Raw genomic sequence first — 26,116 nt, 5'->3', positions numbered from 1 at the left:
ATCATGGCGGCGCGGGGCCATGTGCAGGACCCCAACGACCGCCGCCTGCGGCCCATCTACGGTACGGACCCGCCGCGCCCCCGCCGCGGCCCCGCCGCCGCCGCCCCGCCGGGCCCCCCCCCCCCCGGCCCTCCCGCGCTCCCGGCCCCGCGGGGGCTGCGCGGCTGCGGCGCCCGCCCGGCCGGGCCGGGGTCCCGCGGCGCCCCGGGGCTGCCCCTCGGCCCGGGGGGAGCGGAGCCGCCGCCGGCCGCAGCCGAGCTGACCCCGGCCGGAGCTTTCTGCGCTGCCGCGGAGGAGCCGGGAGTGGATTAATCCCCGGAGGAGCAGGCGCGGATGCCCCGGAGTTGTGTTGGATGTTGTGGCACGGAGCGGTGACGCTGCTGGGGGATTGATTGGGAGGCAGAGAGCGGTGGAAGGGGACGGTGTCGTTGGGAGTTGTCCGGTGTTGTTGTGTCCCCGGGTATTTCCGAGGGTGTTCTGCGCTCTTGGGGTTGCTTCGGAGGTTGTAGGCAAAGCTCGGCTCTATGCAAATATGGAGAAATAAAAGGGAAACACTTCCCCGGGCTACGGTGGCGTTTCGTCCGTAAAACTGAAGATTTGATGGAGATTGGGAAAACGTTGTTAACTTTTTTAGCAGGGATGAAAACCTCTCCCTGGAGACGCGGAGAGCTGCCCTGGTTTGGGCTGGGCGTGCTTGGGATGTGCTTTGCTGGGCAGAGGATGGTGCAGTACAGGCTGAGCCCGTGGTGGGTTCCAGGAAAAGGGAGGGAGATGGTTTTGTTCGATCAGAAGTGTTCAAGTTCTGTGCAGTTTGTCTTTATGTAACGATTTGAAGGGTTTTTTCCTTTTCTATCCGTGCTGTGATTGGCAGTTTCATTGGTGTGCAGTTATTTTTGTCACAACCTGTGTGAGAAACGGTGCTACCAGAAAAAATCTGGGTACATTCAGCCGATGTGGAAGCACATGATGTTGAGCATCTCGCTTTGTTCATTTTGGAGAGACCTTTGGAATTCCTTTCTGCTCGTTTGGAAAGGATTCTCTGCAGTGCAAGGTTTGATCTCAGGCTGTGGTGCTGCAGGACCCGAAATAAATAAAGTGTGTGGTGAGCACACACAACTTCCCCACCTCAGCAGCTGGGGAGGTGCAGGGTGAGGTCCAAGGTCTGCTCTGGGTTCCAAGGTGTGCCTGGGTTTGTGCTGTGATTCCTCGACAGCTGTGGTTATCTTTGATCTTGACCTGTTCTCCCTTCACCTGAAGGTTCAGGTGTTTCATTTCCAGCCTTTGAACGTCCCCACCTATGAGCTAGCACAGGCTGAAGTTTTTTTTTCATTTTGCTTCATTTCCTTTGGAAGCTGCTTTGACTTCCAACAACCTGACTCATTAGGAAAATGCAATCTCTTCATTCTGCTGGATTTTAGGGAGGTTTGAGGGTTATTTGGTTTACTCTGGAACACCCAGAGCTGAGATGTTCTTGGCACAGCTGTTAATCCCAGTCAGGCAGCTCAGCCTGGGGGATAATTTGTGTGTCACTAAACTGGGTGACAGAGCCTTAAAGCAAGAAGCCTCTGATGTGCTGTTGAAACCTCTTCACTGAGAAATCCCCAAAGCTTTCATGTTAAGAGGTGGCACAGAGGTTTTCCTAAGTTGAAATTTGTGGCTCCAAACTGGATTTCATACCACAGTGTTTATTTTGGTGAGTGTGGAAGGGCTACCTCGTGAGAGGTTTGCTGTGGCTGGGCTCAGGAGCCCAATTAACTCTGCTTTAAATACACAGCATTTACCTGGCCAGGGGAGCAAATGTGGGAGCTGTTTGACAGAAATCTGTAAATCAGAATAGATGCACAGTTTGTGCTGAGGATTGCCAAGGATCACTTCTCAGTAAAAAGTTCATTTATAATGAGAATGAGAGGTTTGATGAGGAAAAGGTGTGTGGTGTGATTTCAGTTACCTGCAGGAGAGAGGCCAGAGCAGTGTGAGCAGCCCCTGGCACATGAGGGGCAGCAAAGCTGGGTTTGCTGAGGGAGGAGGGATTTTTGAGGGAAGGGGAGCACGTAGGGGTCATGTCCTGATCTAAAACTGCTTGTTTGTAATTGTGTAATAATCTGAAAATTGTAATTCTGAGCTAAAAAAGGAGAAAATGGTACGGGGATAGTGGGATATCCTCCTAGGAAATATTGATGCTTCACCTTGTGCCTTCAAAACCAGTCTGGGGGAAGGGTGGTGGCACTCCAGGGGGACAGGTTTGCTCAGCCTGAGGTATGGATGCTGTGGACAAGTATTTCCCACTTTGCTGAAATGTATGTGTTTGGTTTCCAACCTCCTGCCTGTTAAAAGTCATTGAAAGTCTCCCAAAGACACAACAAATTAATTTCTACTTTCCCTGCTAAAGCACTGGAGCTGCAGTGCCAGCAAAGAGCTGTTTCTGCAGAATCCTCTCTATTGTGGCTCTCTTTTGTTGCTGTAATGATCTGTGTGGAGTAATTACAAAAGCTTGTTTGTTTGAGTGACTAAAACCAGTACAACGAGATGAATCCTTCATCCCTGAAATGACACTTTCCTGAATGTTTGGCTTAGGAGGAGCTGCACAGGGAAAATGTGGTTTGTGGACAGCAGATGCTCCATGGTGAAATTGGAGGTGGCTTTCCTGAGTGGCCTTGGTGTTGTGGTGTGATTCTGTGTGTGCTCTTCCTCTGCAGATTATCTCGATAATGGCAATAATAAAATGGCAATCCAGCAAGCAGATAAACTGCTCAAAAAGCACAAGGACCTTCACTGTGCCAAGGTGAGTGGGGCTGGGGGGCACTGAGCTCATTCTGCCTGAGTCTCAGGGTGTTCCACTGTCCCTTTTCCCACAGTGATTCCTGAGCCCTCTGGAATGTCTCTGTTCCAGCCCACCTGTGTCTTGTTTGCCTGAAAATGGCCTGGTAGGGACTGGAGTGTTGGTTCCACCCGGGCTGGTTGTCAGCACCACTCCAGGTGACCTGGGCTTTAAAAATGCCTCTTGGAGCCCTGGGGTTGGGATCAGAACATCTCCTTGGGAGGAAATGGCTGAGGAGAACGTTCCAAGGTGAGCAGGTGTCCCAGAGGAGCTGTGGATGCTCCTGGACTTGTTCCAGGCCAGTTTGGAGCATCTTGGTCCATAGAAATGTCCCTGCCCATGGCAGGGTGTGGAGCTGGGTGATTTTAAGGTCCCTTCCAACCCAAAGCACTCCAGGATTCCAGGATTTTGCACCATTTGCTCCTTTGCTTGTGCACCACCTTCCCTACTGAGGGAAAGGCTTCTGTTCCTCCCTTTCCTGAACGTGTGACTCTCTTTCTGCTTTTCTCATTTCCCTGGGGGTTCCCCTCTGCACTTCACTCCACTTCTACATTTTGAAAGCTTCCCAAGCTGCAGAGAGTGGCATTGACCTGAATCTCATTTATGTCACTTCTCTCTGGCCAGTTTAGAAAGAAAACTAAGGAAAATTGCCACTTTGCAGCCTCCAGGTAGAGAAAACCATGTGGTGATGCCTCAGGGCAACCTCAACATTCATTAAGAAGTCAGATCCCCTCTTTGATGCTGTTGCATTTGAGGGTTTTCCTCTGCAGCCACATGGATTAAAAACTGAATCAATCCTGGTGTTCTGCAGAGGGAATGAGGTGGTTGGGCTGTTCCCAGCAGGACTGGGAGGGTTTCCAAATGCAAACTGTGTCTGTGAGAGCTGCCTGTGTTGTGCCCACAGGTGCTGAAGGCCATTGGCTTGCAGAGGACTGGCAAGCAGGATGAAGCCTATGCCCTGGCACAAGAGGTGGCAGCACTTGAACCCACAGATGACAATTCCTTGCAAGCACTGACCATTCTGTACCGGGAAATGCACAGACGTGAGTTTGCTCCTCTCCCAGAAATCTCTTTGTGTTCATCTTCCTGAGGGTTTGTGCCCCAGTTTGGTGGGAAATGTGTAAAATCCAGGATTTGTGTATGTGAGAGACTGCTAAGAGGCTCGGAATTGAAGTGATGCCTGTTGTAATGCCTGTAAGGCTGGAGTGATGTTCATAAAGCAAAAAAATCTTCATTTGAACTTATTATGAACACAATTGTGTGGCAGGTCCTAAATGAACCATGTTGATAATGATCCAGCAGCCTGGGAGTTCACTTTTGTCAGTAAAACTGCTGGAATTTCTTATCAGTAGAGTGACAGAGATTGCAAATCCCACAGGCTGTGATGAAAGGCCTCAGGAAAGTGGTGAAAAACAGGAGGGAAATCCTAAAATCCTGACCTCCCAGTTTGGCCACATCAGCTTTGCCAGGTTCCTCGCAGTGATTTGTATTTTCAAAATCCTGAATCATCAGTGTTGGAGGGATGGAAGAAAGTTTCCTGTGCTTTTCTGGAAGATGCCAGCCCTCCTGTCCTGCCTTTCTGCAGCTTGAACAGTTTGCTGTTGTTTCTGGCAGCTTCTTGGGGAGTGTGCTGTGGTGGTACCAGTGTTTGTTGTGGAGTTTGGTGGATGGTACCACCAAATTTATTGTTGAGCTGCTGGAGAAATGATCCAGGGGTGAAACAGCTTCAGAAAAAGGTGTTTGCATCAGTCTGCAGAAGAGAGTTGGATATGTTCCCCCAGTTGATTTCTTTGTGTGTGTTTGTGGAGTTAAAGCATCATTTGTTGAGTAATACCAGCATTTTTGTGTATTTTTGACTTCAGTATAAACCCCTGTGAATGACAAGAACCTCTCTGTGATTATTAACAATTTCCATTAAACTGAGCTTTGTAACTTTCAGCTCTGTAGCTCAGGAACTGGTGGGTGTGAGGCACTTCCACTTATGGTCCTGCAAGAAAACTGTGATTAGATGTTTTCTATATTTGTGTCAGGGATGTATAAACTGTGTGAAAGACAAATTACATTTGTTTTTCTGTTCCTACTCTGAGCTACAATTGTTTGTGTAAGAAAAAAAAATATGGAAGGATGAAAGTGTAAGAAAGTTTTGCATGTTGTACTATCAGAAGTGTTTTATCATGATACACCTGTTATTAGAAAGTTTAGTGTGAAACAATTGTTTAGAGTTCTGATATAGGCAATTGGGAAACAGCAGGATATGATTAATATGAGTAAACCTGTGATAAGAATAATTAATTTGCTTTTAGGCTCTGGAAGTGTTTGTTTTGATACATGATTCACATAGAGCAGTTGTTCTGCCAGCAGGAGAAACTTTCATTCAGATTGATGCTCAAAAATAAAGAAAAACCTACTTTAAAAGTAGACCTAAAATTCTCCTGAGCTGCTCAGTTGCTGCTGTTGAACTCTATTTTGATTTGAGTCTATTTTGAGGTTTATTTAGAGTTTTATAAGCACTTTCCTATGTTTGCAGTGCCTGGGGGACAGAACAACATTTTGGGGCTGTTAAATGTAATTAATTGCTGTTTAGGGCATCCCTGGTGCTCTTTAGGGAGCTGTGCTTTAAAATATTCCTAAGCTGGTCTTAACTCCAGATCTGCTTTTGGTTTAGCTGAGCTGGTGACAAAACTTTATGAGGCAGCTGTGAAGAAGGTGCCCAATAGTGAAGAGTATCACTCCCACCTCTTCATGGCCTATGCCAGGGTTGGAGAGTACAAGAAAATGCAACAGGTATGACCAAAAATTTGTGTTCTGGCTGGTTTAAAGTGTGTTTTTCTCTGTCTTTTACTATCATTTATGTGTTATGAGTAATCTTCCCCAAAAGCTGAGCTGGGTTAATGCAGAAGTTAAACTCTTGGTTGGCTTTTACAGAGAGGTTTGAACGTCAGTTTTTGGAGGTGGATTGTCTGAGACAAAAGATTTGTGAACTTAAAGCTGTGTCTTTTACTGATCTGTGGTTTTGTAGTTGCAGTACAAAATAAAGGAATTCTGGAATAGGCACATCTATGAAGAGCTTCTGATCCTTGTTTTCACACTTAACTCTGGCCTCAGTTCTCTGTTAACTTTAGGAAGATAAATCCTCCCCATGCTCTTTCTGAGTATCTAAAACACAACTTGTATTGACGGCATTCAGTGAAGAAAAACTAAAAAGCACCTGAAATATCCCGTCAGTTGGCAGCACAGAGTCACACTGCTGGTTTTGTTTTCATCCCTTCCAAATTTACAGAATGTCTGTAAATGGAAGATGATTTTCAAGGCCTGTGTGCTCACTCTTCTGTGTAAAAAAAAAGCACAGAGAGCCAAGAAATAAGTGCTAAATTCCCTCTTGTTCCTGCTGTGGCAGGTTTGGCCTAAATAGCTAAAAAGGAGTGACGGTGTACCTGAAATGAGAAACCTTGTGACACAAACCAAACTTTAGATGTGATAGATCACAATCATGAGTGGAGAAAATGCCACAGATAACAATAATTAACATTTATGTGACCTTTTGTATGTCTGGAGTGAGATAAAAATGTGGAGCTCATTAAATTATTTTCAGTGTCAATTGAATCAAATCATCATTATCAGTATCACACTGTCAGAGTGGGATGTTGGCCTGTGCTTTTGGATTTAGGGATGTGAATGAAGAGTGTGTGGATGGTGACTGATTGGGAATGAAAATCAACCCCAGTGTCCTGTGCTCTGAGGTATTCTAGCTGAAAACCCTGGAAAATGCCAACTGCAGTCAGGGAATTGTAGAGGGGGAATATTGTGTGTAGTTTCTTGAAATTACAGATTTTCTAGGGGTAAAAGTCTTGTCCTTTGTTACATACAGGTTGTGAGGGAAATGTGGGAATAGCTGTTAGGGAAAATCATTAATTCTTTGGCTCTGCTTTGATTCAACCAAATTATCTGCTCAAGTTTTGCTCCCCCTGCTTTGCACGTGGAAGTGACCCCAAATTTGGGAGTGTCAGTGGTGAGAAGTGAGAGTTGAAGGGCAGTTCCTGGGTTTGCTGTGTCCTGCAGCACTGGAGAAATCCCCTCATTCCCAAAGAACAAATCTGCTTCCTCCTGGAGTTTCCCAGTTCAAGCTGGCAGCTGTGTGGGCAGTCAGTGCTGGCTGCTGTTCCTGTCAGACCTCCACAGAGTCCTTGGAAACATTTCCACCCTCTGGTTTTCCTCAGGAGTGGGGAAAATCCTCCATGTGCAAATCCCCTCCCCTCACTGCTGCCCATCACGAGATCTGTGAATCCATTTCAGGGATGATGAAATTTGTGTTTTCTGTTTTTCAGGCTGGAATGGCACTTTATAAGATTGTTCCCAAAAATCCATATTATTTTTGGTCTGTGATGAGCCTGATCATGCAGGTGTGTGCAGTATTGGGTTTGGCTGGGTTTTGGGTTTTTTTCCTGACTGCAGTGCTGGTGCAGAAATGTTCTGAGGGAAAACATGATGATTTTGGGTAAAATGTGTGTTTGAGCTGTTTCTTTGTGATGCTGAGAGACTGAGCCCTCCTTAAGTGGCGTTATTGTTGTGGTCCAAAATAAACTCTGAGGTGTTTTTATAGTCCAATTTAACTCTTGCCTTACCGCCTTTATACAATTGAATTATTCTCTCATCTGCACTGATATCCACCTGTCCTTTTGGCAGAGATAATGAATAAATCCTCAGCTATATGCAGTTTCTCAGTCAGAATTGTTCCTCTTTATGAGGTTATAAAAGCTCTTGGAGGGAATAAATGAGAGCTCTGGAATTAGCTGCAACTCTGCAGGAACAGGCACAGATCAGCTGTGCTGCTGCTGGTTGAGGCAGCACATTTGGGCACTAAAATTCAGACATAAAATCAAACAAAGAAAAGCTTGGAGGGTTTTAATCACATCCTCTAAAATCCTGTGCTGTGTAAAACACAAAAATGTTCTGGCTCCATGTTTTTACCACGAGGTTTGTGTGCTCAGACATGCAGGGCTCTGGTGGACCTGATCAAAAATGAGCTTTTTCTTTGCAGCAGTTTTTTTGCTGCCTTTTCCCAGAGCAGTGGCACTCTCAGGTCACAGATGGCAGCTCCAAACAGGTGGCTGGGGAGGATTGGAACACCTGGGTTGGGTTTTTTTCCTCTTTTAAAGTGAAAAGAGCAGTGGGTGGGACATCACAGAAAGCTGCTGAGCTGTAACGATAATCCCTCTCTTCCTCAGTCTATCTCAGCACAGGATGAAAACCTCTCCAAGACAATGTTTCTGCCACTTGCTGAGAGAATGGTGGAAAAAATGGTGAAAGAGGACAAGATTGAAGCTGAGGCTGAAGTAAGGCTTGGTTTGAGCTTTGTTGAGACAAGGAATGCATTGTTAAGGGAACTTGATTACCTTAAAAAACTTAAAATAATCAACAGTGTTTTGGAATTAAATGTGAATGTAGGGGACAGAAGGAAAAGCAAAAGCTGGGGGTTAGGAGGGCATCAGAATCTTGTGGCTGAGGCAATTTTCGGTGTTTGATTTGACTGATGAAGTGCTTTGCTCTCTGAGGGGCCCCAGGAAAAACCTGAGGACTAAGAATGGAAAAAAAGACCTAAATCTGAGTATTGCACCCTTTGGGATACTAAAGATAGCTTTGCAGGCCTGGTATCCCCTATTTTCTCTTTTGGCACACCTGGGTACGTTCTTCCTGGCAAATTTCATTGCAGTTTAATCTTTCTCTTAAGGTGGAACTGTACTACATGATCCTGGAACGTTTGGAGAAGTACAAGGAAGCTTTAGATGTTGTGAGGGGAAAACTTGGAGGTAATTTATTCTTTAATAAATCAGAGTTGTGTGGAGAATACAGCAGTTCCCCTTTGCTTCAGACTTGCAAAAAAAAATAATTTTAGGAAGCCTGACTTAGCACCAGTTTTATCCTCAGTGTAAACTCTGGAGGTGTTGGTGCAACCTGGTTTTGCCAAATTTGTTTATGGTTTTAAACACTGCACAGGCTGAGCTTTGCAGTGGTAAATTTGGATTGTGTTCTTGGTTGTAGCTGCCATCTTCAAAACGGAAAAGTCTTCAATATCTGCGTTTTAGAGGAGTTTAACTGAAAATTAAAATGCAATTGTGGAGGTTTCCATGGGAAATCTTTCTGAGGGCTGCTGCTGTGTTAGACCTGGAGGTTTGGTGCTGGGCTGGAATAAGGGGGTTTGGGCAGGGCTGAGCTGAGTTTTCCCTGTTTTTTGGTGCAGAGAAGCTGACGAGTGAGCTGCAGAGCCGGGAGAACAAGTGCATGGCCATGTACAAGAAGCTGCAGCGGTGGCCCGAGTGCAACGCGCTGGCCAGGAGGCTGCTGCTCAAAAAGTGAGAGAGGATTCCTGCAGTCCTGCAAAACACATGGAGCACAAAGCCTCACTTGTTTGGGAATGGCCTTGTTTGGTGGCTTTTGTGGGTAAAATAGGAGAATATTGGGAAGCTTTTCCAAAGATTGCACTCTGAAGTCAGGGAGAGTCAGAGTCAGGACTGGAGTTGCTGCTTTTTATAAGCAGAATGTGGCAACACATTAATGCAATAAAAGCTGGTTTACCTCCTTATGTCTAAATTCTTGATTGCCTAGCTCTGACTTTGCAGTTCTCATCCTGTCCATGATTTACCTTAAATTTTCTTCGTGTAAATTTCTCCCATTTGGCCAGACTTCATAGTGGGAAATGTATTTAATGCTTGGAGCAGATGCATCAGCAGACAGAACATTCCAGTGTGATCAAATCTGTCTCAGAACTGTCAGGAGAGATGTGGGGTTTGCTTTTGAATTTAGCTGTGCTCTCATCTTAGATATAAGTTAAATGCAGAACAGAAACTTCTGCCTTCACGTTTTGTGGGGATGTTGCTGAGCTCTGACTGGAATGTGAATTTTAGGAGGAGAGTTCATAGCTTGCCTCACTTCTGAATTGAAATGGTTTTGCTTAATATTTTTCCAGAAATTCAGGATGATGGTGTTCCTAAGATGTGAGACCTTTTCTAGGGGAAACAATTTTATGATTACAATTGGGTTTTTTCTCTAATATGATTATGTGTTATTCCTTAACCCAGCTTTGGCAAGAAATGTAGCTTTAGCTGTTAATTCTTTTGGCAATTCCCTAAATTTTGTCCTGTGCCTGATTTTTGTTTCAGCTCAGATGATTGGCAGTTTTATATAACTTACTTTGATTCAGTGTTTCAACTCATTGATGAATCCTGGACGCCTCCAGCAGAGGAAGAGCAGTAAGTTGAGAATTTTGCTGTGGATTTGTTTTCCCTTTTTGCTACAGCAAATTGTTTGGGTTCTTATATTCAATATTAGAGTGACTTCTTGATGTCAGAGCCCAAATGGTGGATTTTCCCTGCTTTGTGTTGTGTCTTTTCCCTGTTTTTATCTGGAGGCTGGGAATGGTTTATGGAATTAGTTTGTACATCACAGAACTCTTCCAGCTCATGTTTTCTGTGGTGACCTGTGACAGTGTTCACGGGGTTCCCAGGAAGAGGGAGGAGATAAGGATCTGACTCCATGTTTCAGAAGGCTTGATATATTATTTTATGATATATATTATATTAAAACTATATTAAAAGAATAGAAGAAAGGATTTATCAGAAGGCTAGCTAAGAACAGAAAAGGAATGAATAACAAAGGTTTGTGGCTCAGACAGAGTCTAAGCCAGCTGACTGTGATTGGCCATTAATTAGAAACAACCACATGAGACCAATCACAGATGCACCTGTTGCATTCCGCAGCAGCAGATAATTATTATTTACATTTTGTTCCTGAGGCCTCTCAGCTTCTCAGGAGGAAAAATCCTAAGGAAAGGATTTTCCATAAAAGATGTCAGTGACAGTGACCGAGTTGCAGAATCCATCATTTCCCCGTCAGGGAGCGTGCTGAGCGTGTGTTATCAGTGGGGCCTCTCCAAGAACCCTTTTGTGTGCGTGTTTGCAGCTCTCTGGAGGGGGAGGTGCACTGCTCCATCGAGCAGGCTGTGAATTTCATCGAGGAGAGGATCTCGGAGGAGTCCAAGAGCTCGCGGCCGCTGCGGGGACCGTACTTGGCCAAGCTGGAGCTGATCAGGCGCCTGCGGCACCGCGGCTGCAATGATGAGTACAAGCTGGGTAAGAGCCCTCCTGGGGCTGGAATTCATCTCTGCACAGGGCACAAACTTGCTCCTAAATCACTGAGTTAAATGCAGGTTTCATCAGGAAAAGATAACCTGTTGTTGCGTATGTAAAGAATTTGAAAAGCATTGGAAGATGAACTTTGAATAAAGGAAGGGATTTTCAGATTACTTAGAAAAGCCAGCAGGGAGGTTTTCAGAAGGACCTCAGGGATTTAGGAGCATCCAGTCACTCACACTGCATTCCTAGTGGAAAGTCTTGCTGGTAGTGCTGGAATCTCTGGGTGGGTTTTGATTTAAGTTTTTATGGCAACAAAGCCAGGTTTTGCTTTTTAAAAACCTGCATCACAAAATGGCATTTAGGGAATCAATGAAAGGCAGTGTGATTAGAGCAACATCTGTGCTATTTCCTGATTCCTTTTGTTTTTCCATCCCAAAAGAAGCCACGGTGAGATAAGTGGAGGCTGCGTGTGCCTGCCTGGGTTGCTGAGCTCTTATCTGCTAAAGGAGCTTGAATGAAGCTCTTGGGCTTTTTTTAATGTGTCCTTGGTTACCAGAGACATTGAGGCTCTGTTAGAATCTGCACTAGAGCAGCTCTCTGCTTTCTAAATCACTGTAATCTTGAAGGGAGGGAAAAGAAGAAAGAATGAACAAAGATTTCTCATAGTGATTTTACAGATTTCACTTCTACTGGAGGCTGTTGAAAAGGTGACCTGGCCTTTTTCCCTAGGTGATCCAGAAGAACTAATGTTCCAGTACTTCAAAAAATTTGGGGACAAGCCCTGCTGTTTTACTGATCTCAAAGTGTTTGTGGATCTCCTCCCAGCCAGCCAGTACACAAAGGTAAGGAAATAACCAAGAAGTGGTGGCAGGAACTGCAGTGGTTGTTTGCACTCTGATCCCTGTATCTTAGAATACCTGTGGATCATATTAAAAGATTGGAAACATCAAATTTTTACTTTCTGCTTGAAATTCAGAGAACTCTTTGTGCTGTAGAAAATATCATGAACATCTGAACACTTGAGAAGTTTCATTCAGAGGATTTTTGCTGGAGGTTTAAAGCTAAGTTTGATCCTGCAGAGTCTCAGATCTGGTATTCCTTTGGCTTTTTTATTCCCATTTTTCAAGGTGTCAGGGTGCTTTGAGCTCCAGGTTTCTGTTTAATGGGAAGAAGCTGCCCCCTGATCCCATGCAGGGATGTCACAGATGCTTTGCTTGGCTCTGGCAGTGCCAAAGGGACACAGTGACCCCAGTCCAGGGTCATGGAGGCATCTCTGGCAGTTTTTTCCAGAATCTCTTTCTGAAACAGCTCTCTGGAAAAGAGTTCCTCTGAAAAAGCCCATTTGTGCAGAGTCATGAGCAGCCTGGAGTGACTTCAGCAGCTGGGAATTCTGTCACTCACCCCAGTGTTTGTCTGAGCCTTTGTGTCCAGGGATCAGCACTGGGGAGGGCAGAGAATCCGGGATCAGCCAGAGCCTGGGGGTGAAATGTTGGTAAACAAAGTGGAGGTGACAAAGTTCTCTTGGTTTATTGAGGTATTTTTTGACTCGTAATTTTAGACTTCCCAGAGCCCCACTGCTGATGGGAGCAGTGGCTCTGCCAGGGGTGGATGTTGCTGTTTTATGTTTAAAGTTGTGTTTTTAGCCCACTGGCAAGAGATGTGGCCAGCGGGATATTGAACTCCTAGTCCTGGAAATGGTGATTCCATTGAAAGGGAACCCTGAAGTACTGAACAGGTTTCATCCCAACTTTCCAGGGAGCAAATTCAAAACCAGAAGTGGAAAAATTATATTTAATAACAGTTCAGATTTCAGTTTTGTCACAGTGCCTGTAATACCATGACTCTGACTTCAAAATTCTCTGTCTAGCCTTAAAACTGCTGCTGATTTTACTGAATATATTCTGGAATATATATTGTGTCAAACTGATGTATTGGGTGGTGTTCTGGTTGTCCCTGAAGCAGCATCTGCAGCACTTTAGCTTGGTCAAGGACATGAGGAGCTGAGGTTTGACAGGAAAGTTCCACTTCAGTGGCTGAGATCATGATCTTGCTGGGCCATTGACATGTGAGATAGTCCAGAAATAATGGTCAGGACACCAACCTTGACTTCCTAGAGGTGTAAATTGGACAGTAGAGGCAATGGTGGGGTTGACCTTGCTCAGCTTGGCAGAGTTTCAGACTGAAAAGATCTGTCAACACAGCATTCATCAAATTCTTTGGGAAAACTGGAATTGGTGTGTGCTGTGCTTGCTGCTGCTCCTGAGCTTTTTGCCTCAGGCTTGCATTTGATGCAGTTCTTCTGTGTCAGTACCAAGTGTAGTCAAAGCAATTCATTGGCTTTAACTCAGGTTTCAGTCTGCAGACAATGTTGGGTTTTAGAGCAAGAAGCTGCTGCCCAGCCCTGTGTATTGTGAGGAGTCTTTTGTCTCCCATTAAAACCAAACAATGAGAAGCTGCTTTTCTTACAGCTTAATTGCAAAAAGGAGTCATTAATCAGAGTTGATGACCTCACTGAGAGCTGCACATTACTTCAGAACTGAGGGAAAATGTAACAGTGCAAAACCATCCTTGCCTGGAAGTGTGCTGTGAAGCCTGTCAGTAACTAATTATTTTAATTGCATCTCTTATTACCATGAGTGTTAACAGGTGCTTGAACTCCCTGGTGTATCAATGAATTGTAAACCTTCCTCTGATTTTTCTTCCCTCCATCTGTTTGATGAAACTTAATAAAACCTCAAGCAACTCAAAAGAAAATCTTGAAGGCTTTTCTTGAACCACAGATTCAGTGTGGCATCAACATGGATGTTCCCAACTTGACTTTTTTTGGTTTGATTGGAGGGAGGAAATGTTGCTTCCCCACCTTGTGGTGCAGCCCTGCAGCCTTTGCCACCTCTGTGGTGGTGTTTGCAGGGGTCCCAGGACAAGGGAAGAGATGAGAATGTTGATTCTGTGTTTTAGAAGGCTGATTTATTATTTTATGATATATATTATATTAAAAGAAAATTATATATTAAAACTATACTAAAAGAATAGAAGAAAGGATTTCATCAGAAGGCTAGCAAGGAATAGAAAGGAATGGGATGATAATAAAATCTTGTGACTGACCAGAGTCTGAGACAGCTGGACTGTGATTGGCCATTAATTAAAAACAACCACATGAGACCAATCACAGATGCACCTGTTGCATTTCACAGCAGCAAATAATGATTATTTACATTTTGCTCATGAGGCCTCTCAGCTTCTCAGGAGAAAAGATCCTGATGAAAGGATTTTTGACCCACGGGGGTTTCTCTTGCAGTTCATCCGGCAGCTGCTGGACGTGATCCCGCTGGCGGCGGCGGCCGAGAACGAGGTGGCTCTGCCAGGTGACATCAAGGCCCTGCAGCAGCACCTGTGTGTGGTGCAGCTCTCCAGGCTGCTGGGCATCTACCACGCCATGGAGAAGAAGCAGAAGCTGGCAGTGGTGCGGGAGCTGATGCTGAGATACCGCCACGGGTTGGAGTTTGGTGAGGAGAATCTGTAACGCTGATAAAACTTGGCGTTCTCCTTTCTGATTCTACCATTCACCTTCCCTGAATTTTGGTTCCTTTCATTCTTTTTCTTTTCCACCACATATCTTAAAGATAAATGAAGCTTTTCTGGGTAGTTCAGATGGTCTGTGTGTACTTTGCAGGATTGCCTGTGCTTTTAAGCAAAGCCAGGTTTTCTCACTGAAGCGCATAGGACACATTTGTGGGCAGGAGTTATTAATTTGTAAATCTTGCAGCTGTGGGAGTCAGTTCTGCTTCCAGCAGATGTCAATGTTTGAGGTGCCCCAAAGGCCACTCAGTGATGTGTGAAGTTGTTTGGATTTTAAGACAATTCTGATTTTATAAATTAAAATGTGCTCTCTGATCGTGGTGCCACTCTAACCCTGACTGTGAGATCAGCTGGCAGTAATTAGTAATTAGTTTTAGTAATTCAAGAGTAACTGGGTTTTTTTCTCTTTTTAGGGAAATCTTGTTTGAAAACTGAATTGCAATTTTCAGATTATTACTGCCTGCTTGCAGTTCACCTGCTGCTTGATCTGTGGCTGGAAGGTATGTTCCCAAAATTGTGCCTTGCTCCTGTTCCCAAAATCCAAAATTGTGCCTTGCTCCAGTATCTCTGTGGGAGCCCGGCACAGGGAGTCCCTGTGACCAGTGGGTGCCTGGCAAGGATTGTTAGGCCTGGAGCTTTCTGGGTTGGGGTTTTTTTTTTTTTGCAATATGAGGTATTTCAGTAGTCCCTCTGATCAGCTGGTGTTTGCCCTGAATCTCACTGATCTCTATAAACAGATTTAATTTTTCTGATTAATTCCTTTTTTCTCTCCCTTGGCACGAATCGTGCTGACAACTCCTTTCTGATACCAGAAGTGTTTTGAGAGCATTTCTTTCTCTTCCTGACATACTTTGTCTTTTGGATCCCTTGTTTCTAGACTTGCTGGGACCTGTTCCCTGAATTAAATTTGCCTGTACTCCACCCCTGCTCCTTGTGTTAGTCTCTTAATCGCACAGTGTCCAGTGCTGGGTGTCCACGTGTATATTCCTGCCCTTCTATCTGTTACACCCTTGTCTTTCCCAAGGAAGATTTAATCTTTAACCTGACTAAATCCGTGGTCAGGTTTCTGGCAGGAATGTGGATGTTGGCTCTTTAATTCCTGGCTCTTTTCCAATGTGCAAGCTGGAATTCCCAAACAGCCCAGGATTCATCAGGAAAGGTCACTTTGCCTGCAGTGTGCTCTGTGCAGATGTGAGCTGGATATTCCCTGGGAGGGATTATTCCCCCAGCATTCCCTCAGGGAGCAGCTGGATGCTGGAGCAGGTGTTCTTTGGGCACGCTGCAATCCCTGGCAGCGCCCTGACCCTGGCGTAACGCGGGCAGAGGGAATTGTGCCAACTGTCCCTGCTCACACCTGCCTGTGCTGTGTCTGTCACCAGGTGAAGAGGCAGCTGTGTGGCAGTGCCTGACTCTCCTGGAGGAGGGGCTGTCTCACAGTCCCTCCAATGCTCAGTTTAAGCTGCTGCTCATCCGGATCTACTGCAGGCTCGGCGCCTTCGAGCCCGTCTCGGAGCTCTACTCCAGCCTGGACGCCAAGCACATCCAGCACGACACCATCGGGTGGGTGGTACATACTGAGAATAATCACTCCCTCCTGATCAACCCATCCTGGCAGCTGCAGCACCCTCTGCCACCCAGATTTCAGCACATTGTCGCATTTTGGGTGCATTGTCACAGTTTTGGGTGCTGTTTTGGGGTTTTTGTGAGGCACGTCCACTGCATGCTCCCCCTTTCTCTAGGGTGTCTTCCCCCATGTGATTTTGAGCTGTGTTGGATTTTTTTAGAAGGAAATTGGTGAAATGGCTGGCTGGCTGCCAGTCAGAGCTTGGTGTTCCAGCTTGGAAAGCAAACACACCCTGGTGTGATTGAGGGTCTCTCACTGAGAGCAACTCTTACACCCTTAACGTGAAAAAAGAACTCCAAGCCCTCACATACTGCTTTTAAAAAATTGAGAATTCATTCCACTAAAAGCCTGAACTTGCCCATGAGTGCTGTTAATGCTGTTAAATGTCCAGCTGTCTCCTGTGCAGCTGCTTGCCAGGGCAGTGGCTGACGTTTGCCTCGTGCTGTTTGTTGCAGTTATCTCCTGACACGCTACGCCGGCTCCCTGGGCCACTACGCTGCTGCTTCCCAATCCTGCAACTTTGCACTCAGGTTTTTCCACTCCAACCAGAAAGATGTAAGTTGAAGTAAATCTCCTCCATGACCTTGTCACACAGCAAAGTGTCTTTGAGAAGCTTTAGGGCTTTAGAGAAGCCCTGTGCAAGGCTTGTGCAATTGCAGTGGTTTAAAGCACAACAAAGAGCAGTAGTGGGTGCAGCTTTGTGGTAAAGGTTGTCCCAACCTGCATTTCCTACTACAAGGAGTTGTGAGTTGCTGTTACATGAGGTTTTGCTTCAGCTTCCTTTCTGTTAAAGCCAGTTTTAATGCTCATAAAGCAGGTATGATTGCTTTTAAATTAATGCTTGTCATTTTATGCAATAAGTGAAGTGGAAATAAGTGCTGGTGTCATAAATTTGGCATTTTGGAAAGTGAGACAGCAGCCAGTGATGATGGGTCAGGATGGGGATGGCACATGATGAATCCTTTATGTTCCAGTCACTGGAGCTGTGTGTTTTCAGTGGATGGGGAGGGATGCACTTCATTTTAAGGGGACCTTCCCATTCTGAGGAGTGGGAATAAATCCTGTGTGTTTGTATTTCACACCCTGGGTGGGCGCTATTGAGAGGTAGGTGAAGATTATTTTTACTTCCTAAGAAACAAAGGTGAAACCCAGTTTTAAATCTGGCTAAGTTGGCTCCAGAGGCTCTGCAGTCACACACTTTGCTTTCTCACTATCCCAGCAATAGATAAAAATACAGAATTGTCTGTACTGAGCAGTAAAGGATCTCACACAGAAATCACTCAGAAGCAGCAGGTTGCTCTGTTGGCAGCCCAGTGGTTCCTGTGTACAGGAGTCCCATTTCCCTGTGCTCAGTTCCTGTGAGCTGTGTCTGACACAGAGGTTTTCCTGAGGGGGATGCACATAGATTGTTCACTCTGCTCTGCATCCCTCACTTGCTCATGTTTTTCCTACTTGCTAAAAAGTTTTGGATTCCTGGGAGTGAAGCCCTGGATCCAGACATCTATTTTTTTACTGAGGTTTAACTTTTCAGTCTTGTTTAAAAGTCATTTGGTGGGTGTTAATGAAAAACATCCCTGGAACCAACTGTCTGAATGAAAGCCACGACTGCTGGGCGCCAGGTGGAAAGGTGAACTGAAAAAACTTCTGGATGTGATTCCTCTGCTTGGGAACAGTGTTGTAATGCATCAAGAAATCATCTTTCCATGGAAAACAATGTGAAGTAATTGAGGTGTAGTTCCCTTGGGAGCAGGTTATTCTCTGGAATTGAGTGATGGAGTGGATGTGGCAGAGAAGAGTTGGATGTCTCCAGTGGCTGTCAGCAGGAAAACACAACTCATGTTCCAGAAATCCCAAAAAGGTGTTGTCTTGCTGCTGCACCTTCACATGTTGGGATTTCAAATGTTGGGATTTCAAGAGGCCAGCAGTGGTGCAGCAGGAGGACAGAATGCCTCATGTGGCAAGATGAGGATGGGACTCTGGAACCACTAACATCATACCTTGGAGATGGTGTTGCAGCCAAAGGACAATGAGATGATGTTGCTCCAGGTCTCCAAATCTCTCCTGCTCTGGACACTTGTCTCCTTAAGATCCTTTAGATGGGAAATGCCTCAAAAGCTGTTCAAGGAACCAGGAATTGCAGGAGGTGAAGGCTCAGTTCAGACTGCTGTTCCATGAGGATGATGGTGTGACAAGAGTGAGGATGAAGAAGAATTCCTTGCCATAAATCATGTCAGAAGGTCAGGATCTGCTCCCATTTCCTGTTCTGCTGGGGCTGCCCCTTTGTGCTCAGGGTGCTTGGAGCAGCTCTCACTCAAGCCCCACAATCACATCTGCAGTGTTAAAAGGCGTCTGTCCTTTAAAAGTTCCTTTTTTACAGATTTCTGCTGCTGCCTGCTCCTGCCTAGGTTGATGCTGAGATTAGCTGGGATGTCACAGCACAGAGCTGTGTGTGGGACTCTGCCTGGAGCAGGAAGTGTGGGATGTAAATCAAGTCTGGCATAAAAATAGAGCTTCTGACTCAGACTCCTTGCTTTGGATAAATCCATTCTCCTGACTTGCTGAACTTCCCAGCCTGACGTGAATCCTGTGTCAGAGTGATCCCATGAGTAACAGCCCTGTAGGCTGTGTGCAATCCTGCCACTATTCCTGCTCTGGGAGAGGATGCCAAGCACAGGGAGGGGAGAGAGAGAGAGAGAGAGAAGGCAACATTGCTATATTTGGCCAAAACTAAAAAGGCAACTTTATCCTCCTCAAGACAGTCCTCCTTCAGCTATGCAGAATCACCAGTAATCTCTCTAATTTTCTTGTGTCCATCCATCTTTAATCTCTCCAGATACTGCAGGCAAACCTCACCAACCTGTCCTGGGGGATTTAAAACCCACGTGGATGCAGTTGAATTAGAGTCCATAGTCCCTGACAGTCACCTCTGCAAGGCTGTTGATCAGAGAGTATGTTGTTGAATTTCTTGGTTTGGAGGGGAAAAAAAAGAAGTTTTAGATCTGTGAGTGTTGCCTTCTGATCTCCCAGAGCCTTCCAGTCAAGTTGAGCCTGTTAGGACCATATAGAATTCAGTTAAGCAGAAGCCTTTTTTGGTGCCTTTCATCTTCAGTGCAGTTCATGAGCTTGTTCAGAAGAAAATAGTTATTTGCCAGGATTTCTCAGTTATGGAGTAATTCTGATGTAAAAACTCAGCTATCACTCATGGCTGGGAGCAGAAACAGTTCACTCTGTGTCTACAGTTTACATTTTCATTAAAACACTGCTTGTTTGGAGTTCCTTCATCATAAAAATCTCTTTTTTTGGAGATTGCTTGGACTGAAGTGAAATATTGGTTGCCTGCCTTGTATTGCTGCATTTCATCAGAGAGAAAGCAAAATATCCCATGGACCCTGAGAGTTTCCTTTGGTGTTTGTGTTGTGCCATGTACATACTGTATGATACTGTATTTAAAACTCTAATAAAAAAGAGAAACAAAAGACATGTGAGTAATTTTTATTTTTTTTATCTATGTTGTGGTGATATGTGATGCTCAGTTTCAGAAAATCTGGGCTGTATTTCTTTTGCCTGGAATTATTTCTCACAATGAAATGATGATTTTATTATTTGAATCGTGCATCTGAAAGGAAAAGGAAGGGAAAAAAGCACCTCTTCCCTGTGAAGTATTTCTCATTGTGGTGACAACAATGTGATATCTTGTGTTGGTTTGGTTGTTAAACCTCACTAGCCATGGAGCATCTGAGCATTCCCAATTTAAAGTAACAAAACTCCCTCAGTGACTTGGAGAAGCAGAAGCTCAAACTCCTCCCAGGGATTGAGGATTTTCCAGGTCCTGCACCTCTGAACTGATAAACCCACAGAAATGCAGTTCCTTGGCAGTGACCTCGTTGGTTGTTGCTGATTTGGGAAGTCACTGAGGGGAGCTGGTGTGTGCTGTGTTGCAGACCTCAGAGTACATCATCCAAGCCTACAAGTACGGGGCGTTCGAGAAGATCCCGGAGTTCATCGCCTTCAGGAACCGCCTGAACTCCTCCCTTCACTTTGCGCAGGTTCGCACGGAGCGGATGCTGCTGGACCTCTTACTTGAAGCAAACATGTGAGTACAGCTCCTGCCATGGCAAAACTGGGAAAGGGCCAGGAGGGCCTTGGGGAGTTGTACCTGCAGAAATCTCAGAGCTGCAGCTCTGCTCCTAAAGCTTCATTCGGATTTTAATTGTCTTGGATTGGACCAAGGAGGTTTAAAAAAATTCCTTCGTGGGAAGGGTTGGCAGGTATTGGGATGGGCTGCCCAGGAAAGCAGTGGACACATGCCTGGAAGTGTTCAGAAAACATGTGGGAAGGCACTGAGGCTGTGACTTAGTAGGGACCAGATTGGTGATTGGACTTAGTGATCTTAAAGGACTTTTCAAACTTTGGGGATTCTGTGATTCTGATTTGCTGTCCCTTCACATCCTTGTCAGTGCCCTGTGTGTCACCTTCCTGACAGAGGGAAGAGCTGAGCAGTGCACAGAACATGAGCTGTTAGTGAGCTCCTTTCCTTTGCAGTGATCAGATGTTTGATTTATTTATGAGAAATAATTTTAGTGCTGCTTGTTCTTACCTACAGATCAACCAGTTTAGAAGAAAGTATAAAGTCCATGAGTCTGAGCCCAGAGGAGGATGACATTCCATGGAAAGATCTGCGTGACAACAGAGACCTGACAGTCTTGTTTAGCTGGGATCCAAAAGACAGGTGAGTAGAAATATCCTCATCTCACACATAGCAAAAAAATTCCTTCCAGGGCAATTCCAGTATTTCAGTGTTCCTTGGGCTGGCTGACTTAAGCACCATCCACCACATCTGACAGTGCTGCTCTGTTAGATATTAATTTTTCTGCATTTCTGACCATTTGTTCTTCATCATACAGATCTGGGGAGGTTTTTGGGTAGGCTTTTGTGCCTGGAGCATTTGCCTGAAAGCTTTGGTGCCTTTCCCTAGGGACATTTCTGAGGAGCATCGGAAGCTCTCCCTGGAGGAGGAGACGCTGTGGTTGCGAATCCGCTCCTTAACGTTGAGGCTGGTGAGCGGGCTCCCAACCCTTGGTCACACCATCCAACCAAAGAACTCTGAAAAGACTGCAGAGAACGGTGTCTCATCCAAGATCGACACCATCCGAGCCCTGCTGCAGCAGCTGGAAGCAGCGGTGGATTCAGGGAAGAAGTTTCTAGAACAAAAAATCCAGGTACCAGCGAGGCGAAAGCTCTCCCCAAAGGTTGGCCGTGAATGCATCGTGCAGGCTGCAGAGTGCATTGAACTGCCCCTGGGTTTGTGTGTGTGACTGACTGGGAGATGTGCCAGGCCCTGGTGGGATGAGGAGAAGCTGCAACACCTTTATCTTTTTCTTTGCTTCTTGCCTAGTATCCTGTCCTTGGCCCTCCTCCTACCCGAATGGCTGGCTTCTTCAGCAATGGCAGCTGTCAGTGCCAGACTAGCTTGTTTTATCTTGTTAGTGATATTTATGAACTAGATACCAATGGCTTAGGTAAGTGTTTGGGGCAGGGGTTTGACCACATTGCTGTGGTGTGTGGTGGGAGGGAGCCACATGGCTCTGTTGAGTCTGAAAACTGCTGGGCGTTGGAGGATATGGACTCAAAACTGTTACTTGTGTGTTAATTTTCTGTCTGAAACTCAATTATCTGAGAGCCAGTGCCTTCTTTTCATGTTTTATGTAAAAGAAGGCACTGGCCTATGTAAAGTCTTCATTAAGTCTTCATTTTTCTACAGTATATGGTGCTGTAATACTGGCTCCTCTTTGAATGCACTTACATTTACTTTTGAGTACTGACACTAAATTGCATTAAATGCCTCTTGAACTTCTAGAAGCAGAAAATAAGAGAAGTTGTAGCTTATCATTTTTAATTTCTTTTTTTTTTTTTTTCAGAAGATTCAGCAGAAATCCAGGAAAGAATAGGGAATAGTTTCAAGTCTTTAGTAGAACGCCTGACAGGTAAATGGTAACTCAAGAGCAGACCCTGAGGCAGAGCTGCCTGGCTGTCTGAGGATGGCTCTGGAGTGTCTGCAGGGATGGGCTGTGGTGATGCATCTGCAGACCCTGTGGAAGCTTGAGAACAGGGCTGGGATTGCCCTTGGCTTGTGTGCTGAGGCTGCTGCATGCTCAGATTGTGCTGTGCCCTTCAGTGCATTTATCTCCCAGCCTGGGCAGCTTCTTCTCCTGGTGCTTGGGTCAGGGGGGCTCAGCAGGGCTGAGGAAATGTTGGTGATGAGCCAGGACTCAGAGGAGATGGAGAGGACTCAGTGGTCAGTGCTCTGACAGCTCTGGACACTCAGATAATGCACATTTAAAATTATCTCCTCCATCTTTCACTAAGCCTTTTGTCTTTTTTCTTTTCAGACTTGTTCAATAAATGTAAAGGTGACTTGATTGAAGTCAGAGATGGCACCTTGAAAACTCATCCAAACCTGTTAGAAAACTTAGTCTTCTTTGTTGAGGTAATTTTTTTCCCCCTTTGGAAACTAGAAATTTGGGAGTGCTGCAGGGTAGAAATGTTGGGACTGAAACACAGTGCAAGTTTGATCTCAGACAATCAAGAGAACTCATGAGGGATTTTGTTGCATATTTTAATCATGCTGGCTTTTACCAGGAACACTAAAATGCGTTGAAATCCTCCTCTAAAAGCAACTTAGAACACATTTTTACCTTTCTTCCAGACGGTCTCCATTGCCCTGTGGGTATCAAGTTACTGTGACAGTGTCCTCCGACCTTTTAAATCCAACCTGCAAAAAAAGAAGAAGAAAAAAAAAGAGAGCAGTGTAGCAATGGTACAAACAATGTTTCTTTCTCCCCCCACCCCTAATCACAGTTTATTTATTCTGAAAGAAAAATCAGGGTAGATAACATGAACTGGTGTTCATAAACTTGTGGAGGTTGATGTGGGTAATGGTTACTTGGGGCTAATTCTTGCTGTTTAAAATCAGTGCCATGTCATGTCTGTGACATCATGTGACAGTTTTTAATGAGAAATACAGTTTAGAGTGTCATTGACCTTCCTGCCTGGAATGTACCACAGTAAACTTGTCAGCTGGGAGTGTTTATCTGGGGAGCTAAATTATAGCTTAGCATTGGTGGGAAGAAGGAATTCTATATTACAAAGTGAGTTATATAAAGTGGACATTAATGTGTGTTTATAAATTCAACACCTGTATTTGTTTTTGTAGCCACCTGTATTTACCCATTTCCTGGATTATGTAACTGAACTTCAGACATTAACTTCCAATGTAATAGATCATATCAAAGGGCTTGAAATCATTCTGACTGCACTAAAACTTGAAGAGCTGTCCCTCAAGGACACTCTGCTTTTACAGGTAAGAGATTCCCTGTGCAAACACTGGTCCTCAGGAATTTCCTTCTGCTGTTTGAGATGTTGGAGAAAGTTTAAAAGGGGGATTGAAACAGTTGCTGTGGAGTGAGTGATTTCTCTTTTGCACTTTGCAGGAAGAAAAAAAGTTTACAAAGACTGTGCAAGGGAAGGTCCAGAGCAGTTACCATCACTCAGTTCAGGAAATTGGAGAGCTGCTGAAAAAGAGACTTGATACCATTAAAAAACTAAAGATTTGAGCAGTGCATCCCTGACAGACTCCACAGGGGAGTGACACCAGAGTCCCAGACAGAAGCAACATCCACTCTACCATCACTTAAATCCAGAACTTCCTCATAATGCATGAAGGACTTAAAATCATGAAAGAATTTTTTTAGGTATTACAGATGTATTGAGCTGATTTAAATTATTGTACATAAAAGAAGCAGGGACCCTTCCTGGGGTTTGACCACTTTTTATACATGTTCATAAGCATATTGCAACAGGAGAAAAGTCACTTTCTTCCCTTTTGATCTCTAGAACCAGCTGGAGATGGTCTTTAGAAGCAGCAATAGCAATCCAGTGTAAAGCATCTATCTCCAAGGATATTTTCATCACCATACAGTGTTCATAACTTTTGTATGGTCCTTGCCTTAGAAATGCAGGAATTGTAGATGTCCACGTTGAGCCACCTCTGATGAACTGATCTGGCTTGGAGCTGCCTGTTTTGTCTGCAAACCACCTGGTCCTGCTGCCAGAATTCCAAGTGTTGCTCCATCAGGGAGAGGTGAGGCCTCTGTGGTGGGCTGGGAATCATCCAGAGCTGGGGCAGGATCCTCCAGGGAGGAGGTGTCTGTGCACAGCTTGGGAAAACTGCAGATGTGATGAGGAGCAAACTGCAGAGAGAGAGAGAGATGGGAATGGGTGTTTCAGCAAAAAAAAAAAAAAAACCACAAAAAGAGAGACCTTGTAAATAATGGCTGCAGTGAAGTGTGACACTGCGCTGGTATCATGTCAGTTTAATGTCAAACAGCAACGTCATGACTTTTAAAAAGTGTATTTAGATTACTGAAACTTTAAGACTTCAATATTTTAATAGAAATGGAATCCTATTGGCTTTGGTTTTAAGTTGGCAGAGGTAACTTCTGCTTCTGCTGTGGTCTGAGGCTGAGCTCCTTTTTGTACCTGTCTGCTTGCTTGTTGCAGTTGAACTTTGATTATCCAAGCACTGGCCCATGAAGCTTTCTGTTAGAAAGTGTGACCATATCATCTTCTCCCACAGAATCTGCATTTCTGCTGGGTTTTTTTCATGTTCAAAGAGCAATGCAGCCTAAAATTGATAGGCAAAAAAAAAAGTTCATGTACCTGCAATACAAGAGACAGGTCAGACCCAACAAATTCCTCATCTCCTGGTTTAGAGCCACAGGTATCCAAGTGTAGATTTAAAGTTTGAAGAGAGCTTGACTGCCTTTGTCATCTCCTCTGTTTTGTTAGTAATGCTAGAATGTTGATGAGAGTATTTTTTTAATAAATCCCCTGTATTAAAAAAACAAAAAAAAAAAGTCCCATAGCTGCTCTTGCTGGATTTAGTTTGGCTTTGCCCCATCCTGAAAGGGAAAGAAGAATGTCTGCAGGTTGTCAAATTGTAAAGGATGTCCTGATGGTTGAATCACAGTGTCTGGTAAGTGCTCTGGGCTGGAGGAATACCAAAATGTGTTAAGTTTGTTTTATAGTAATACTTTTACTGAAAGAAAAGAAAAAAAAAAAAAACAGAACTGTCATGTTGTATAGAAATATAATTTTTGAAAGGAGGGTGTGCTCCTTGAATTAAAGCAAGGCTGGTGACTGGAGGTGATGCTGTCAGGGTGAGTGAAACCCCCCAGAGCTGGGCTGGGGCAGTTCAGAGCAGCCCTGAGCCAAAACAGGCCCTGCCCTTCCCAGTCAGGGCCACAGTGGCCCTGCTGCTGTCCCTGTGCTCTGATTGCCAAGGGCTTTGCACAAACACAGCAAAGGTGACCCAGGGACAGTCCCAGGGCTGATCCAGGCTGGAGTTTCCTTCCACTGCTGCTACACCAGGTTGAACTCAGTCGAATCAATAAGCAATGGTGACAGTGTAAGTGAGGTTTAGGATTAAGAGAACCAAGCATTTAAAATCCTCCTGTGTGCCTGAAAGCAGAAACTGGGTTAAAAAAAGGTTTCCTGCATCCCTTGAAAGCAGAACTGAAACTGGAGGGGATTGGTGTCATCTGAGGCAGCGGCTGGGACAGGGTGGAACCGTGGCTCTGTCGCTTCCAGCACAGGGAATTGTGATGTTCTCAGTGCCAGCTGCTGGGAATGACAACCTTGGCAAACACAGGGCTTTGGGGCTCCTCAGTGGTTTCTAAAAGCAGAGGCTGTCTCTTCCCAAGCTGTAGTTTCTCTAGGAGGAAACAGTGTACAAAAATGACTCCGTACTCACTGACTGGGGGCTTGCTTGAGGGAGAGTTTCTCTCCCCCTATAAATTGTGTACAGTTAAATATATTATATATTTCTTATGAAAGAGCATTTCCCCTCCAGAATATGTCCCACAAAGACCTGGTAAGAAATTCAAGCTATAACCCATTGCTGCTGTT

General features: G+C 44.9%; 1 protein-coding gene across 1 annotated transcript; it reads left to right on the top strand.

Annotated features, from left to right (window-relative positions):
• Window positions 1-3: 3 nt before the first annotated feature.
• Window positions 4-24,462, top strand: NAA25 (N-alpha-acetyltransferase 25, NatB auxiliary subunit). Its single transcript, XM_059485199.1, has 24 exons — window positions 4-61; window positions 2,697-2,782; window positions 3,723-3,861; window positions 5,484-5,602; window positions 7,144-7,218; window positions 8,044-8,151; window positions 8,547-8,625; window positions 9,057-9,168; window positions 9,976-10,065; window positions 10,775-10,944; window positions 11,677-11,789; window positions 14,246-14,453; window positions 14,940-15,026; window positions 15,906-16,086; window positions 16,606-16,705; window positions 20,092-20,243; window positions 20,754-20,879; window positions 21,126-21,369; window positions 21,546-21,669; window positions 22,069-22,134; window positions 22,540-22,637; window positions 22,857-22,967; window positions 23,364-23,510; window positions 23,641-24,462. Exons 1-24 carry the CDS (start codon window positions 4-6, stop codon window positions 23,761-23,763), a joined length of 2,916 nt encoding a protein of 971 aa, XP_059341182.1. The 3' UTR covers window positions 23,764-24,462.
• The last annotated feature ends 1,654 nt before the right edge of the window (window positions 24,463-26,116 follow it).

The sequence above is a fragment of the Ammospiza nelsoni genome, chromosome 18 (assembly GCF_027579445.1).
Source record: "Ammospiza nelsoni isolate bAmmNel1 chromosome 18, bAmmNel1.pri, whole genome shotgun sequence".
Lineage (NCBI taxonomy): Eukaryota > Metazoa > Chordata > Aves > Passeriformes > Passerellidae > Ammospiza > Ammospiza nelsoni.
This window is presented reverse-complemented; position numbering and strand designations above follow the sequence as displayed.

Excerpts from the sequence above, each read along its gene's own strand:
- NAA25 (XM_059485199.1), top strand. The coding sequence starts at position 4 with ATGGCGGCGCGGGGCCATGTGCAGGACCCCAACGACCGCCGCCTGCGG. Across the intron at positions 3,862-5,483 it reads GTACCGGGAAATGCACAGAC|CTGAGCTGGTGACAAAACTT; the intron begins GTGAGTTTGCTC and ends CTTTTGGTTTAG. Across the intron at positions 22,135-22,539 it reads TTTAGTAGAACGCCTGACAG|ACTTGTTCAATAAATGTAAA; the intron begins GTAAATGGTAAC and ends TTTTCTTTTCAG.